Source organism: Mixophyes fleayi, chromosome 2 (assembly GCF_038048845.1).
Source record: "Mixophyes fleayi isolate aMixFle1 chromosome 2, aMixFle1.hap1, whole genome shotgun sequence".
In the NCBI taxonomy this organism is placed as follows: domain Eukaryota; kingdom Metazoa; phylum Chordata; class Amphibia; order Anura; family Limnodynastidae; genus Mixophyes; species Mixophyes fleayi.
Window position 1 is genome coordinate 353,934,806 of NC_134403.1, and position 18,919 is coordinate 353,953,724.

At 40.5% G+C, this 18,919-nt stretch overlaps 1 protein-coding gene across 1 annotated transcript in view; it reads right to left on the reverse strand.

Annotated features, from left to right (window-relative positions):
* Positions 1–11,777: 11,777 nt before the first annotated feature.
* LTN1 (listerin E3 ubiquitin protein ligase 1) overlaps positions 11,778–18,919 on the reverse strand; it is a 65,258-nt gene continuing 58,116 nt past the window's right edge. Inside the window, exon 30 of the mRNA XM_075197130.1 lies at positions 11,778–12,239. Within this exon, the coding sequence (XP_075053231.1) occupies positions 12,177–12,239 (63 nt within the window). The 3' untranslated portion in view covers positions 11,778–12,176. The remainder of the gene's footprint in view (positions 12,240–18,919) is intronic.

Here is an 18,919-nt window from a genome sequence, read left to right on the forward strand (position 1 = left end):
GGAGAGGAAGACGGTAGAGAGAACGACATAGACAGCAGAGGAGACTGCGCGATCAAGAACAGAAGAAGAAAGGCCACAGATCAACAAGGAAAATAATAGAAGACCCCATGTAGGAAAAGCAGCAGGGACAGGCATTGAGCTGCCACGGTTCCCCCATGCTGACGACAAAAGCTGCCAGAGACAGCTAAGGCCTTTGGGGAATCATCTTTCAGGCCTGTGCCTGCCCTCTATTTCTTCTTAGACACATTTTCTTGTGCACGAAGCTCCTCGCCACAAATTTGGACACAAGGTCTGTGGCACCAGTAGGTGGACCGGTCGAGAGCAGATAGGCCCCTTTACACACCCAGCAATGAATGGGTGATTGGAGAAAAGAGTAGGGGGAAAAGAGCAGCCTAACGCTTCAACTATATAGGGCACGCCGCCATCGTGACATGGCCGCACACCCAAATCCCCTGCTCTGATTCCCGCTGCTCAAAAGCTGGGAGCTATGTATTAGCAAACTGCATGCACGTTCTATTTCTCTGCAGGACAAGCCATGCGAAGGGAGATGACATTTATCTCCCATAGGCTTTAATCGCATGTACTTATCAAACGAGAACCAGCCTCAGATAAAAAGCACTGGAGGTAGCCATTTTGTTAGCTGAACAAGAATACAGCCTATGAATTTTCTAGGAACCAGCCACATCACAGAGGTGTAATGGGTCCTACCTTCAACACACTGACCCGCTGGGAAGGACCAACCTGCACTGGAACACAGGAAAGGAAAAGGAAAGGGAAAACACAAATGCAAATCTGTGATGACCTGGTTGAGTGTGTTAGTGTGCTCAGGAAGTTTAGCTGCGATAAGGCACCTTCTCACTTGTCAATGTTACGTCCCCGGTTACTCTAGAATGGTCATGGGAGGATACAGTGGTGTCCGCCATGGATACATATCGCACACGAACACCTTACTTGCCCGGGTGCGAGGGATAAATGAAATTGTCACAACACAGGTCCTACTCATTGGGAATCTCACTGGCACCTTTTGATCATAGTTCACTCTTCTTTCTATACTGCAACACATGCCAAACACAAAGAACAAACCCACCCATAGTCTGCTAACATCAACTATGTGGTCACTGCAGAGCAATAAATAACTAGACAAGATGTCGTGTTCCACCCTAACTAGACCCCACAGAATAACAGGTACACAACACAATGCAATCACAATGCAACAGAATACAGTGCAGTCAAAAAAATCTGTTGACAGGCCTAGTGCCTATTAAAAATGGCCACTGGCTCTAAGCCTGACTAAAGCCCTCCACAGGCCCTTGGTCTGAACTCTCTGCCCCCAGCTAGGCTCTAAGCCTAGTAAATTGTAGAATAGGCTCTTGGACCTGATTTCACTGTGGGTCCAGGCTTTAGCTTGAAGAACTGTGCCCACAAAAATGAATATATACTAAGGGACCATAAGAGCCACAGGTCTTGTGCCTAACTAACTGCTCAATGGGCCTAGAGACAGAAAATGTGCTTATGGGCCTTTTACCCAAATGTGAATAAAGATATGTGCAGACACAAGCAGCTTTTGATGCCAGCAATGGGAAGCCCTGACTATGAGTTCTTTGCCTCCACCCTGCTGTCTTCTGAGGATCAGCTCCATCTACCTTGATCCCAGCATCTTCTTGCTTGCCTTGCCGGCCACCACAGTCCTCAACGCACAGCCTCTGACTTCTGTCTTGATCCCGGACGCTGCTGCCTCTCCGCTGTCTGCTGCCATCTTATTTGTCTTCTTTCCAGAGCTCCTCTCTGGCGTCTCTCCACCAAAGGACTGACTGTGTCATTGTGCGGGGGCCGGCCATAACACGGCAATCTCCAATTGGCTTGCCATGGTACCGATATTCAAACAGGTGCGGCAAGCTCCGATTGGCTCGTCAAGGCGGCCACTGATTGGGCCACAGTGAATCTTTACAGGTTTGCTTGGTCCAGGGCTTGAAAGCGACACAGTAACCCCACCTGCTTTCCGATGTCCAGGTGAGTCCATCCACAGCACTGGACACCTCTTCACAGAGGGGCAGACTTAATAATATTCATGAGGTACTGGTTCCTAATGAATTGATTTAAATGAATATTAGTTCAGGCCACTCAGAGTGGCTGCCTCCAATGGGTGTAGGACAGGTGCCAGGCCCATTTAAAGTGCCTGAGTGGTCCATAGTGATTTCATTGGCTGCATTCTTATTAATGTTGACTCTGGCCCCAGAATGGCTGCTTCCACTATGTCCTACGCAACAGGTGCACTAAAATAAAAATAGAAGTGAAAGGTCATTTATTATTTTCTCAGTGTATTAAATGAAGCCAGAAATATTTAAACAGTGCTTGAAAAAAAGAAAATAGAATTTGATAATTATACTGATATAACTGAAGTCAACTTGTTATTTAATATTGAATTCTTGCTTGAAAGGCTGAAATAGCTGAGCACAGGCTGAATCCATCACAACGTTCCAGCCATTGTTACCAGATACGACAAGTCTGTCTTTACAATAATGTTCAAAGTACAGATGTGTGCTGGACACACCACGAGCACAAGGCTTTTGGGGAAACTTAAAAGAAAAATGAAATGTTAGAAATACCCTGTCGTATAAGTTACTATTATTGTTTCATATATTTGACTTGGCAAAATATTTTCTATTTTGGGAGTATGGATGAGATCATTATTTTTTTCTTTCTAATAAATCTTCTGCTCTGTTCTGATTCAGTAACTAAATACAGGTTTTCTTATTTTTTCTTTTCTCTTTCCTTTTTCTCTTTTGTTTTTTTTTATGCAAAATTAAAGCCCTATAATCAATTATCTTGAGGCACAGAACTGAGGAGCTGATGAATTTACGGGGCTTGTGATGTTTAAAAATACACACAGGACAGAGAAATAATGAATCATGAAGATACATAGAATGCAAAATACAACCAAAATTAATGACACATGTCCGAATGCTTAATAGAGTTGTATTATAACCACTGAAACTATCTCTTGACAACACGGCGTGCTCCACTGGGTGGGGTACTGACATGGACAAAACAGTATGTTTGCAAATAAACTACATTTCAAAATATGTATTTTATTACCTTAATACGTGAATAATAAAATGCTGGACATGGAAGTTGGTGCTCCAATATCTTGTGATTTGGCACATCAGGCATATTCTGTTTTCAATTGCTGTAGATGAGTAAATAACTTTTATTCTATGTCCTAATATATATATATATATATATATATATATATATATATATATATATATATATATAAAGAATGCATGTTACTGATTTGGGGCAAACCACACAAATAGTTGAACCAATCAAGATGGCACAAGTGGAAATCAGATCCTATGTACTGTAGCTTATTACAATAATTACATGGACAAATAATCTGTATAATCTGGAAAATATCCCAACCTCCAGCGAAGATCTCCTCATGGGATAAAGGCTGACTGAGAGAGTCATAAAATATAGCTGTAGTGAGGCTTACTAAAGAACACGAACTGCAATACAGAAAACAACCACTAGGTGTAAGCTAAAGAATTATATAGCAAACATACAATGATATTACAATTCTATTGTGATAACTTAAGGCAAGTGTGAGAGATTACTCCTCTAATATCATATTCATGACATGTGTCAGGGGCAAACACAGGATTTGTAGAGAGTGGTTTCCGCGCCACAACGCCAGTGGGCGCGACCAGCATGCATGGGGGAGTGGCTATCATTTTAGACAGTGCTTGGCTGCACTCTAACTCTTCCTATCCCCATCTTATACACGGGCAATGCTGCGTGCACTGCTGTTAGGGGCATACAGCTCTCCCTTTTCAAGCAGAGCCGTGTGAAGTGCGACATGCATCCCAACTGTGCCTACAATCAGGACAATTGAGTATGTCAGAATAGTTGACAGACTGTCCTGCTCTCTCCTACCTGTTCTTGCTGCTTTCAATACTTGTTGGGGAGAGATGGCTGTGAACAGTACAGACAGAAACGATCTGCACACAATCTGCAAAGTGACTGGTCCCAGGATAGGGTCCAAACACCTCAAGCATACAGTACCCCAGGCTGGGAGGGGGTTTCCAGGCCCTAGGAAGCCCCTCCCCCCTCGGTTTGCCTATGTGAGTGAAAATAACTAACCACCTAAATGTTGTTGATCTTTTTATTCCTTCAGCCTTTCCAAGCATTAATGTTTCTTCGATAAGACATTGTGGGCAATGGGCCGCCATTGGCAAACTTTCACTGGCGGTCCCCAGCAAGCAGAGCATAAGAGTGAACGGGAGCGGCTGGCTTTCTCATCATGTGACCTCCTCTGCACACTGCAGCACAACCAATCAGAGGAGTAGTGCATTCTGGACTACATCCTCTCCCTCCTTCCTGCAGGCTCTGGCTGTGCAGGTACGTGTGGAGAGGTGAGAGTGGCATGTGGGGAATTCTGAGTGGCTGATGGGCATGCTAGGAGGACTGATTTGCATGGGGGTTGGTTTAAGGGGCATGTAGGGAGGTCTGAGCGGCATGTGGTGGAATGTTGGAGCAGATGGACATGTGTGTGCATTTTGGGATGAGGGAAATAGGGTGCCAAAGATGTTATTAAACTAAGAGTATTATGCGGTTGGAGGGGAAAAGAAGTGGAACTCTATGCATGGTGCATCTGGAAGTATATATTTTGTGGTGGTGTGCAGCAGAGAGAAAGTGACCGGCCAATGGAGGCAAGTGGCCAGTCTGGGTGGACGTGGCTAGCACTTAACAAGCACTAGTGGACCTCCAGCCCCCCTCTATTCTGACTGTCCCTCCAGTTGGGACAAAGTCCTGTTTGTACAGGACTAAGTCACAAAATCCCCCCAAATACCTAGTAACCCATTCCCCATTCTCCATCCCCATACGTCATACTGTAATTAGTTTTCTCACTGCTCTGGAATTGTTTTTTTGCCCAACCTACAGTTCATTTAACACCCTCCATCCCCCTCCTGTGGTTCATCCCATCCATCATTCTGCGATCAGAGAGTGCTGGCACAATTATCACTGCCCAGATTGTGGGTTGTGCAGAGCATTATATGGCTCAGAGGAGGCTTCGGGAAGGGGACATCATAATTACGTAGAGGTAGTCACAGGGAAGACAGTATCTGGAAGTTCTCGATCTGCGCCCTATTCTGTAGTGCGGCCAGGCGGTGATTTTTTTCTGCATGACGGCTGGGCCCCTCTGAAACTATATATTCTTTCCAAAAAGTATTGTTGGCAGCACTTAATTCTGATTTCCACTGTGTTCCAGCACAAATTAAGCCCTGTATCTTGTACATATATACTTTATTTCATGACTGCACTCACATTGCTAATCTAGCTTACAGTCTTCAAAGTAGTGGCTGGTTTGGGGTAACCATAATGTGAGAATATTTTTTGGGTGGCAGCTTGACCCAACACGTTTCATCTACCGTATGGCTGTCTTGTCTTGAAGAAACAAATCAGCTGCATGGTATCTCAACATTTTAGAAGTTGCAGATTAAAATAAGGGGCATGGGTGGCCCTGTAACCTTCAAAAGGGCTGCACATAACTCTTAAGCTCAGTAATAGGTTAAAACAATATATTTAATTAAAGAGTCACCTAGCTGCAATAACAGATCTGCAGGCATTTCAAACAGGCATTACAAGCTATAACAAACAAATCTGATAATAAAACAGGAATAAGCTGGGGGCCGCATGTGGCCCTAGTGCGGTCTAGGGCCACATGCTATATCTACAGTATTTTGCAACTTTTGCATTATATTATATTTTTATAGTTTGTATTATATAAACATTACTGGTTATTTTTGTGTTCTTTAATAAAGGCACAGAACATACTGAAATACATTATGGAATCAGGGGACCATGGTAAAAGTGTAAATTCCCGGAAAGTGTAAAGTGTGAATATAAAATGGGGTTTTGATTAATGAATTTATTACAGGAAAATAATATTTTTCCTCAATCGGGTCCTTATTTAACCCTTTCAGTGCTAAGGACACGTGGAACTCGACCTTAGCACAAAGGGGATTCAAAGAAGTTAAAATTATACTTACTTATCCTTCACTGGTATTTCCTGTTGGTGGTCATTGGGGGAGATGGAGAGCTTAACGGCATTACCGCTTTTAAAATTATGCGGCCCCTTAGTACCGGAATTGTTCTGTGGTGATCACCAGACAATAACTTTACATAAAACATTACGGAGCTAAGGATAAGGGAGTGATTTGTAATGCATAGATCTTCCCCATTCCAGCACCTAGAGTCTAAGGGGCACCCCTCATTTGAGTTATTTTCTGGTGATCATCAGCCAATAATACCCTACACTACAGAAAGTATCCCTGATGCTTGCTTCAATAAGCTCAGGGGTACCCTCATTTGAAGTGGTAGGTTGTCTAGTTTTCAAAATGGTATGTCTTGTTGGGCTACCCATATGGCTCTTTAACATTTTATGCTTTTGATTCAAGACTGTGCAAACTAACAAAATACATGATAATTTTCAAGTGCAGACTGAAAATTTATGTGTATAATCCTGCCTTTTGTTATAAATGAGGATTGATGCCAAAGCAAGAACCACAAAGTATCTCTTGGTGGTGTTTAGATAAAGAAAAAAAACAGACATTTGGTTTTAGTTCACCTTTTTGCCCATTTTGAGTAAAAAAAAAAAAATTCAGTGGCAGGCAGTATGAGCAAAGTAATGGTATACTTTGATAATTCCTAGTATTCTAAAAAAAATAAAAAAATAAATAAAAAACAAACAGCACAAATTACCGATATTGATGTTGAAATGTGACTAACCCAAAAAGTGTCAAAATAGACTCAGTGGCGAATACCACAAATGTAATAAGCTTTATATACTATACACAACACACACAGCACACTGTACCTGACACGAGATTGCGGACTAGAAGCTCAGACCATACCTACTCATACACAGAGTAATATAGGAAGTGTAACACTCCTTAGACTGAGCACTGCTTAGTATCCCACACAGTAGATGTGATTGATAGTTTCACCCCATTGACGTAGAGGGGATTGTGACATAGTGGTGGGAACTGACAGAGATAGAGAGGTCCAACTCGAATAGTTTAACAAACTACCCATAGCATAGTTCTGGGGAGCTGGTTAGAGTGAGTAGTTTCTAGTGTGATAACCATATCCAGAGAACGATGTGAACTTTATCGTCAGACCTGTACTTTCCTATAATCACCCTGGCTTAAACACTGCATGTGCAAGGACCCTATCCACATTCCAACCCACAGAGCCTAGGGATATAAAGACTAAGGGGCACATTTATCATTATTCACATAAAGTGAAAAGTAGTTTTCAATCCTTATCGCAATGATAAGGATTGAACTACTTCTCACATTCATGTACAGCCGTGCACAGAAACAGCAGTTCCGAAAAACTGCTGTTTCAGTGATAAAAAAAAACATACTTACCCCCCTCTTCGGAAGCGCTGTCTTCGGGTCTTCTCTTCACTCTTCAAGTGCGCATGTCCAGTTCCAAGAACTGGACATGCGCACACAGATCCCCTCTCTGTCTCTGCAACGATAGTTGCAGAGAGAGAGCGCTGAGTGACAGGTAGGGATCATGTGATCCCTCCACACATGCGCTGTACAGCTCTGCTCTTCGGAGCAGAGCTGACAGCATTAGATTTCTTCCATTCCGATGATGTACGCCAGCCTCAGCTGGCGTACATTAACATGACAAGTTCCCGAAAAAAATGTTTTTTCGGGACTTGTTAGATTGCGGCCAGGAGCAGTCACCATTCTGTTGAATGGTGACTGCTCCCAAAAATGAAGAGGAGTGCAAAGCAGCAGATATCCATGATATCTGCTGCAATGCCCCCTTAATAAATTTGCGGAGGACACTGTGGGACCTTAATGACCCGTTAAAAGCACTATCGTGCTTTATTAAATATGCCCCTAAGCTACAGGCACCCTGAGCGACACATAGGTGCACCGTTACAAAGTGGCACTCACTTGGGGCATTACCGACAGCTATAGAAAGGGGCTACATAAGCAATTTGTTATGCAAAGATATATAGCTATTGTGGTAAACCAGGGTTACTAAATATCATATCCACCATCTACAACATAAAAAAAAATAAACTGTGATAGGTTTTTAAAAACTAGTAAACCTTTGACAATGCGATTCAGTTTGCTGCAGGTGAAGCGGAGGCAGCAGCGAGCCAGTGTGGGGGACTGCTGGAATTTGAGGCACTGAGCCATTACAGAGATTGTCCTGAAGTGACTTTTGCCTGTAACATTTGCTGGTTTCCAGATTTTCTGTCTATGATACTATGCAAGATTAATCGTTGTTCTCCAAGAGAACGAAAAGATGATTCCAAAAACTGAACTTACATCTTGTGCATTGTAACACTGTAATCAAGCAACTAGAACTAATGTTCTATTCTATCTCTATTTAATCAGACAGAAAAATGTAATAAAGTTATATTAAGCAGATTTTAATTGCAAGCTTCCAAAATTATTTTGTTCTGGCTTATATAGGACACTCCAATAATTTTAGTTATAAGTACTAACTATAGGGTAATTCTGTAAAAGACAACATTCTACACTATTTTTATATGGAAAATAAATTCCATTTTTTCAAATCGTCTTATCGGTGCCTATCATTGGGGCCCACAAGAGGATTCCCCAGCAATTTTAATGGTTATTACAAATCTTTGTATGTGCAGATTATGTTATGTGCAAGCTATGTGGCTTGGTGGTTAGCACTTCTGCCTCAGAGCACTGGAGTCATGAGTTTGATTACTGACCATGGCCTTAGCTGTGAGGAGTTTGTATGTCCTCCCTGTGTTTGCATGGGTTTCCTCCCACACTTCAAAAACATACTGGTAGGTTAGGGGTGTGTGTGTGTGTTTAGACTGTAAGCTCCAAAGGGGCAGGAACTGATGTGTGTTTTCTGTACAGCGCTGCAGAATTAGTGGAGCTATATAAATAACTGGTGATATTAGATGAGATATATATATATATATATATATATATATATATATATATATATATATATCAACTCGAATTGAACTCATAATTGCACAGTGTTGGACTGGCCCACTGAAAATCACTGGTGGGCTCTATTGCCTGGGGGTCCCACCCCCTATCCTAGGGTAATGCCTGTTCATTTAAGTTGCAGTGATGGGACTATTTAATTAATGTTGGCTTTATTTAAATGTTGGTCTGAGTTTGTTAATTAAATGTGCATACTAATTATTTCATGTAAATGCTGTTAATTTAATGTCTGTTCTGGTTGCAGTTACTGAGACCTAATTATTAAACATGGGTGCGATTTATTTAACGTTGGGGTGGGTTTGGGGAAGGGAGGACTAGAGGTTTCAGTCATTGTTAGGCTTTCCATATTTCATGTACTTATCCTTTTCCTAAACAGAGCAGCAGCCTACAGTCCGTTAGAGACATAGGGCTAGATTTATTAAACTGCGGGTTTGAAAAAGTGGAGATGTTGCCTATAGCAACCAATCAGATTCTAGCTGGCATTTTGTAAAATGTACTAAATAAATGACAGAGAGAATCTGATTGGTTGCTATAGGCAACATCTCCACTTTTTCAAACCCGCCGTTTAGCAAATCTAGCCCATAAGTTGTGTGTATAGAACCCTTCCAGAGTTTGGGGGCAATTCACAGCAACGGTCTTAAGAAGATGGAAAAGTTACTTATCCTTCATGTTCTCTCTAGTCCTTCAATCCTTTAGATTTAGAGGAGATGGAGGTCCTTAGGTTGATAATCACCATAAAAACTACCATGTAGCGTCTGAATTACATAATAGCAGGGTCTCCAACAACACAGAATGATGATGTGAGGCTGAAGAAAACTTGTTAATACACCTCTATGTGAAACACTGTAGAAATCCAAGCCTCGTTTTGGCACACTTCAACGTTTCTGGATAACCTTCACGTGACTGCCATCGGTTAACCAAACAGGCGTAATTTGCGGCGCAGATCACCTGATCGGATTGTAAGAACTTATAAGGACATTTTATTGCCATACCTGTTACCTTGAAAAAGAATCTGTCGGATTCGAAACACGTTGGATCAACGGGGAGGCATTTTCGTAGGACTTCTTAGGACTACCTGGGGATCCGTTTGGGAGTTCGCTGTCATCGGGTAACCCACTCTACCTCCCACTCGTTTTGCTGTTTGAATCTTTTATTGTGGTACGCTTCTAGAAGCAGATCAGCTTTTGTTTCTAATTTTATCTGTTTTAATAAATGATAATATGCTATGATCTTCATTTCTGTGCATATGTTTTCATCGCTGGAGTGTTCTATGAAGGATGCATCGTCTTCACCATCAGATGTGATTTGAAGTGCTGTTTTTCAAGAATTTATCTTGTAAGCTCATTCCCTATGGGGACCCCCTCACGTGGTTATATTCATCAGCTGTCCACTTAGAACACACTTGGAAGAGGGATTAAGCACTCTAGGATATTTTAGATATCCTATATTACTCAGTTGGGACGATATTGCTCTATGTGCATTTTTTATGTGCTACAGCTATTCTATCTCATGATGCTGGCAATTTTGCAAATGTGATCCAACTAGCGCCGTGAGTTATACTTTTATTTTTATACTGTACACATCCAAGTTGATCTGATTTAACTAAGTTTTAAATTTCTAATTCTCCATACATATATTAAGTGACTACTTTAGAGTGATGTCTTTGGGAGGGGGGGGGAAGGGGGGCACCATGTTTTTCCACCCACAAACTAAGCAATGTTCTTAACTTGACAAAAAGCTCTTGTGACGACACGTGATTTGAGTCAACCAAAATTTTTAAATATTCTCTCTGTGCTTTGTTACACTGTTAATCACCCTCCCATCCCTTCTGCCCTCCTCTACTGGAGTCTTTTAGCCGCAGTGAGCATCAATATGAACATTAAACACAAGAGGCCATCCGAACAATGAAACATTAAGCCTGGTAGAAGAATGGTGTGGCTAATTAACAATTTAAATTGAAAGTTCACAAATTATCTTTGGCAACCAATTAAAAGTGGATCTCGCATAATGAATTACAATTTTTCAGACAAATAATAACTATATACCTATAAAATCAAACTAAGCTTTTCTTTCAGCAGTACTTAGAAGGGGGAGGGGGAACACACAAACTGTTTGCAGACAGAAAATATATTAATAAAAGGTCCCTTTCTTTTCAAACCTATAAGAGACTCTTAGAAGTACGACATTATTGTGTTCAAGTATTCTGTACATTCTGATTTCTAACTAAATTCTAAACTATGGTTATAATTCTTTATTTATATGGCACAAGCTATCTGCAGCGCCATCCAGAATACAAAAACACAATACAGACAGTGTACCAGGGTACAGTAGTACAGAGTAAAAGGAGTATAACCAAGACTTCAATATCACCAGGCATTGAAAGTACAGTGGTGTAGGAGTAGAAGAAATGGTAATGAGACAGAGAGCAAGAGGGCCCTGCTCATAGGAGCTTACATACTAAGGGGAGAGGAGTCAGCGGAGGGGATCAAGCACAAGAGGAGACAGGGGGGTGAGGAGAACAAGGATGGAGAAGGTTAGGTGGATGGCTGTAGGCCTTGAGGAACAGATGGGTTTTGAGAGGAGATAAGATTAGGGGACAGACGAATGGAGGGAGGAAGGTCATTCCAGTGGAGGGGGGCAAACTATAACCTCAAACACAGGTCCACTTCAAAGCTTCTCTATAAACCAAATTTTTATTTGACATAATTTAGGTGGAAAATGTACATAACAAACCACACTGAACACAGCAAACCTTTCTCCATTGGATTTTTACTTAAAATAGGGTTATTTTCAAAGGAACATACAATAAAATTTACAAGCGAATGTTGGCTTTTATTGCTGTACATGTGAATTATACAATGTTCAAAACGCAACAAGTTCTGTCATTTCTTTAAAGTTGATGCTTATGACAAAAGTCCCTGTAATCATTAAGACGGTCATTACAGTACATCCCATATAGAAAGCAGAGCAGTAACAACACATCCAAGCACTGCAGAAACTGATTATTTACTGGGGAAAAAAAACATGTTTTTATTCAGATTCACATACTGCTGAAATACAATATACAGGTCTTTCATTAGTGTGCACAGATCTCCACCAGTATGCAGACTTATCTTGATGTTCTTGGAAATAGCTGCTAGCTGGCACCATTCAAAAGAAAGTCTCTCTACACAGGGGGCATGTAGACTTGTTGCTGGAGGTAAACCACTTGTACTACAAGACAGAAGCAAATTATTAACACACATTTTTAAAACTGCTCACGTTGATTTCAATGGACAATAGCAGTAAGTCTCTTTCTACTGGATTAAAGATTTCATCAAGACGATTAGGAGGTAGGGAAGGTGAAATGGGAGCCAGTTATGATGACCCCTTCAATGATTCCTCACTCTATTCTTGTTGGGTATGCTAGCCCTGTGCATCACTATAATGCTGATATACAGCCTTTTTGTGATGTTACTCTGCTGATTACTATTAAGTTACAAGTCTGTTGAATTTATATATATATGTATGTATGTATGGAATTTTACCTTTTCAAAGCAGGTGACTTTTGCCTGCTTATAAATTTTATGTCCTGTTGCATAACAAAGTTCTCACGGCCTGATTATGTCTTAGTCAGATAAACTATGTTTAGTTTGATTCAAAATGTGTTTATAAAAATCAATAAAAAATACTTTATTGGGAAAAAAAGTGTTTTACTATAACCAGAAAATGCTCTGCAGAACACAGATAGGGAACATGCCTCAAGACATTCACCTGTGCTTCATACAAGTTCTTCCCTTATCGATTCTAATTACTTCATGATGAAGCCTCCTCTCACAGTGATCATCATGACCGAACAATATTGTATTGATCACCTGCCCTAGGGTTACGTCAATAGTGTGCTGGGCTCTATTAGGATTATTACATAGTGCCTACATATACTATAGCACTGGAATACATTATGGATATATCAAGAATAACAATACAGCAACAATGAAACAAAAGTAAACTGCTCGCTAAAAATCTAAAGGATATTTTGTGTGACAGTCACACGTGAGATATGGCATAAATATGCCATTTACAAACAAATCCAATATTGTCCACCCACAAATATGATTTAGTTGGGAGGCACAATATTAATCAGAATTCACAGTCAAACTAGCTGGACACTGGAGGAAAGGTTGAGCTAAAATGTCAAATATTTCATATAAGCGTGCAGCAAATAGTATGTAATACACTCAGTGTGAAGTGTAAGAGAACTAATACTGTGCAAATGTCCATAATAAGAGTCATGGGCACATTTCTCCAAAAGGTAGGAGCTGGCAAGTTTGTAATACAAAAATAATTTAGAGGAAGGAGGAGACGCATTATAAAAGGCTGTGTTTCTACTGCAGTAAGAGCCACGTTCCTGCACAGATACCACTCTGGGTGCAGTAACTGTACAATGTTACGTAACATTGTGCGAGTGTGTGAACACAACACTACAGGGACCGGAGGTAATAAAGATCAGGCTGCCGTGTACTGAACGGAGAACGGGGACATGGTCCGGTTACAAGAGTTAAACTAATCTTCATCTGGATAAACCTGTGCTCATTCTGTGGATGTTGTGACCGGTATCTGGCAGATCTGCTTAGTCCATACACGCCCGGTGCTACAGTTATTGTAAATGGTGTTTAGACAAGGATCCATAGCATAACCAATCAAAACACAGTTGTCTATAAATGGAGGGTTATGGGAGGATGAAACATCAGCTCAGGTGTAGAAACCCTTTCATATATCAGACTTTCTATGTATTTCATTGTATGCTATCATTCTCTTTTATCAGTCATTCTAGGTTTATTCCAATGTCCTTAAAAGATCTTAAGCTGCCCATACACAGCAATTTGGCAGCTTGGTTTGGGCATTATGAAGATACAGTAAGAGAAGGACTGTATGTGTAGTTAAGTTACCTCCTCTCTCATTAACATGTCAGATTAAATAAATGCTGAATATATAACAATACTATCTATGGAGAGAAATACAATTCAACGTAAACGGATACAAACCAAAGTCAATTAATAAACCTTGTTGGACAGGGCAATCCTGCGAGTTAAAGACATCCCTTTGTGGTTAAAAGCCTCATTATTTTACTGCCAGAGGGAGTTGAAGACAGGTGAATTGTGGCTGCTAATGGAGAGCAGCTATAGATGGGTTTAAAAGCACGTTCATTAACTCATTTGTAAATACCTGAACACTGAGATCATTCAGAGTTACTATCGGTCTTCTGATAGATGTATGTTTGGTTGATACTTCCAGAGGGTGCACGTCGTTCACGGTGGCAGCTGTTTATACATAGCACTACCTACTGTAATTCCTAATGTCCAAGTTGACAGCAATACACAGACATGTAGTCAAACACAGATTAGATTGTCTAACTAATTATGATACCGCAACCATTAAGAGCTGAAGGGGGATTGGGGGTCTTCTGGTAAGGATCACATTTTGCTGATCTTGCCGGTTTACGTGGCCTTTAAACATGGTGCTCCTTTATTTCCTCATTATATAAATAATATTTTAGCAATGTGCTAACCACAAGTGATCTTTTTCAAATCAGCCATCTCCCTTGAATATATGAGGGTCAGTAAACTGTCTTACCTGTGCAGTGGAATATTTTTCAAGCACAATCTAACGTACCACATATGCAACTGTCTATTAGATTCTGTTCTGTACGGGTGTTACAGCACTTTAAAAAAACATGCTGGTCATACAGAGGCTGTATCTATTGCCCATTGTATAGCATGTATCTCTCTGGTTTTTTATTAAATAAAATGATAATATTTATTACAGTGAAGTACTATTTTCTTGGGTTTGGTGGAACTGGCTGCCTGTTTTCTACAGAATCCAATATAAAATACTTTTACTAACCTACAAGGCCATCAACAAAGCTGCACCAACATACATCTCCTCTCGTCTCAAAATATCTCCCAACTCGTCAACTCCGTTCTGCACAAGATCTGCGTCTCTCATCCACACTCATTACATCCTCCCATTCCCGGTTACAGGACTTTTTTGGGGCTGCACCCACTCTATGGAATTCTCTCCCTCGCACAAGACGACTCTCCTCTGGTCTACAAACTTTCAAGCATTCTCTGAAAAACCACCTCTTCAGACAAGCTTATAATATTCCTCAACCACCCTCTTAACCTCACTACATTACCCTTTTACCATCCGTTACACAATTCCACACAAGACAACTACCCCCTGACCAACATTGTTGTGTGACAGGATCATTTAGCTTATGAGTCACTTTTACCTTTGCAGTCTGGCTGGACCGAAATGCAAAATGTAGACTTAACCTTATGTGTCAATCTCCCATTGTCCCATAGATTGTAAGCTTGTGAGCAGGGCCTTCTCACCTCTTTGTCCATTTTACCCAGTTTGTTTATTAGTTTACTGTGTTTGTCCCTAATTGTAAAGCGCTACGGAAAATGTTGGTGCTATATAAATAAATGATGATGATGATGATGATGATGATGAATATGTGAAATGGTAAAATGGTATTAATCAGACTTTACTATAAATGTGTAAGTTCAGTGAACACAGTCTTTAGAATTAGATAGCTGCTGGACAACTTCCTGACACTATATTATCTATAACTTATAGACTATGACACCAGAAGCCGCCTCATCAGGATTCTAAACAAAGAAATAGGGTTCGATTCAAGTCAGAACGCAAAATGTGCGTCATTTTGGTTTAAAAATTAGGATGCAACTTTTGCGTAGTTCGGCCCAAACTGAAATCCAAACGTTTCTTAAGATACGTTACAAATAGTGGTGAAAATATGCTCTGTATAACCTGTACTTTCCGTATCAGTAGACACACAGAGGCTGGAGTATTTTTAGGAGCATTTGCACTATGTTTACTACTTTTGTATTTACAGTGAATTCACCTCAGAACACACATAACTTTTATATGATCATAAACTAAAACAACAACTGGTAACAATATAATATAATAATCAAACTTAAAAAAAAAAAACCTCAAGAACCAATTTAAATATATTTTTTTTCATTATAAGTCAGATATTTGGGTTGTCTTTTATTTCATCTGGTATTGTAAAAGAAATAAAAAATAGATCCTCATTGTGTACAGTAAATACAATGCGCATTGAGAGTAAGGGCTAGATTTACTAAGCTGCGGGTTTGAAAAAGTGGGGATGTTGCCTATAGAAACCAATCAGATTCTAGCTTTCATTTATTTATTACCTTCTACAAAATGACAGCTAGAATCTGATTGGTTGCTATAGGCAACATCCCCACTTTTTCAAACCCGCAGCTTAGTAAATCTAGCCCTAAATCTCCAATGCACACATTTGTTCTGTGCTCGCTACGGAGACGATGGGTGAAAGGAAGTAAACAGACTTTGCTGTATCAGTCACCGCTGCCATCTGGTATTTCCACCGGCCCTGTATCTGGTGGGACAGATGTGGCTGAAAACATCCGGGGGTAAATGTATCAAGCTGAGAGTTTTCCGGCGGGTTTGAAAAACCAACCAGATTCTAGTTATCATTTATTTAGTACATTCTACAAAATGATAGCTAGAATCTGATTGGTTGCTATAGGCAACATCTCCACAAACCCGCCGGAAAACTCTCAGCTTGATACATTTACCCCCGGACTGTAACAGGGCTTGAATTAGCCGAATCTGCGTGAAGACACCATGATTGTACATGGCCCATGTTACTCTGCCCCGTTCCCTCCCCCGTACTGCCTCCTAAGGGGTCATTATTTTACATTTGGAATATTACACAATTCAAAAACATATTAATGCAAAGTCTGTTATTTCCCATTATTGCATCTCATATGAAAAAACCCCAAAACACGAACTGATGCCAATGCTTTTGTTATTATCAGGGGTGGACAAAACCATCTAGAATTAAGGAGCCAGTTACTTAAATCTAGGAGCCAGCATAACCTTTTGAGGAGCCGGGGAAGTGTATCCACTGACATCAATAGAAATGAATTCTTTTCAGATACACTGGTTACGTGTCTCCTGGAATTTCTCCAGCTCCGATAATAATTCACAGGAATCAAAAAGATTCTACGTCTAATCTTGTTACATAAACAATGTATTAATGCAAGATGCACTGGTAACACTTGTGTTTTTAGGTCCATCCGTACAGGAAAGCGTGGACCACGTGTACTGTTAAAGATGTTTTTCCTAGAGCTCCGATACCAGGACGCAGATTAGGAAGAATACCCAGAGGTTAAAAACCTGCTATTGTTTAAGCCTCCTCGTGTGTCGTACGACTGCCAGCCTTTTTCCTGTAAAACAGAACTGAGAGTACTGTACTGAAGGGCTTGACTTAAAAGATTAACTAGGATATTGCTGGCTTTGGCTCAAGAGAAACTACCACTGTAGAAAAAGACCTTGCCTAGTGGTCTGTCCTCACTGCTCGTAAACACGTGGCCTGACAAGCGTGGAGATTATCTGCAGCGGTTACCGAGGAAAGCCAAATACAATGCTTTGCCATACAATTTTAAAGGAACAATAAAAAACATAAAAACTACATAGAGCAGGCACTTTTAAACAAAGTAATAAACAAACAACACCATCAATAAAATAATAAACATCAATATTACCCTCATCACTGACATACTGCAGCGGGAACAATCTTCTCGGCTGAATAAATGCAGTCTACCAACCCACAAGGGATTAGTGCCCACTGAAGCACATAGGTCACAAAGTGGGGACAGACAAAACAGCAGTGCACCATGTTGTTAGTGAGACCTAGTGAGTTGATAGGTTGAATTCTTGCAAATATTGATTCAGCCCACAAAATATCTGCTGTAAGGACATGCGCTCACTAGATGCTTCTAGCCACATAACCATGTATAAAGCAGTAGACGGAAATATAGAGGGCTCCTGTCTGAAGATTAGTTCTAAAATAGAGTTTTGGACACAAGACTGCAGGGAAATGTACAGACCCTCTAGTGCCAAGTATACAGTGAGAGAGTGGACACAGCCAAAAAATAATGCATCAGTCAGCAAATATGTACAAACGCTATTTCCTTCAGTGTATATCACCCCATTTGAACCGCAATGCGCATATTTATCAAAATACATGTTTGTGGCCCGTTGCTGTTCTATTCTTCACTGCACAATAGAAAACCCCAGGACACATAAAACATTTTGGTGTGAACCGAACATCATTTAAGAAAAAAAAAATGCCCTATGTTTGTATTCTGCACACTGTGCCCTCCATCTCAACACCCCCAAATCCTTGTTTAGGCTGGCCAATACCAAAATCTTAAAATACAAATCAAAATGTCCATAAAATGTTTCCTCAGTTCCTTCCTGGGCATTGATATCCAAGGGTTGTTTCTTTATAGGAATATACAGTAAATAAATCACTGACGATATACTAGCCCTGTACCAGTTATTTGATTTTCATTGAACGGTTTTCACATAAACTATAGGACAGTGAAATTCACCCATTATTCTGTATTAATATATATCAAAACATCTGCACCTGAACTACCTGGATAGATTTATTTAATAAATATTTCAATCTGTCCCATCCCTTTGTGGACATGTGGAACAAGCAGGTGACGAGGGCTGAGCTTCTCAGTCTACCATCACTCAGGAAGAGGGGGAGGGGTCTGTAGAGGAGTGTCAAAGCCAGAGTACGAGTTATTGGTTTAAAGTCTGCTAGGTAACAAAAACGCAGACTAGATATGTCCCATCAAGCTTCAAGGGAATAACTGATGCTGTGCTTTGGCATTTGAACTTTTTGATCCATTATTTGGATACTGGCTAATTACTGTGATTTGTGCCTCTTGCCTTTGATGTTGGGGTGTAGAATTCTCCATCACAGTTGCAATCCAAAGTCATGGTAAGAAAAGGCAAACAATTTTAGGTTTATATACCAACAT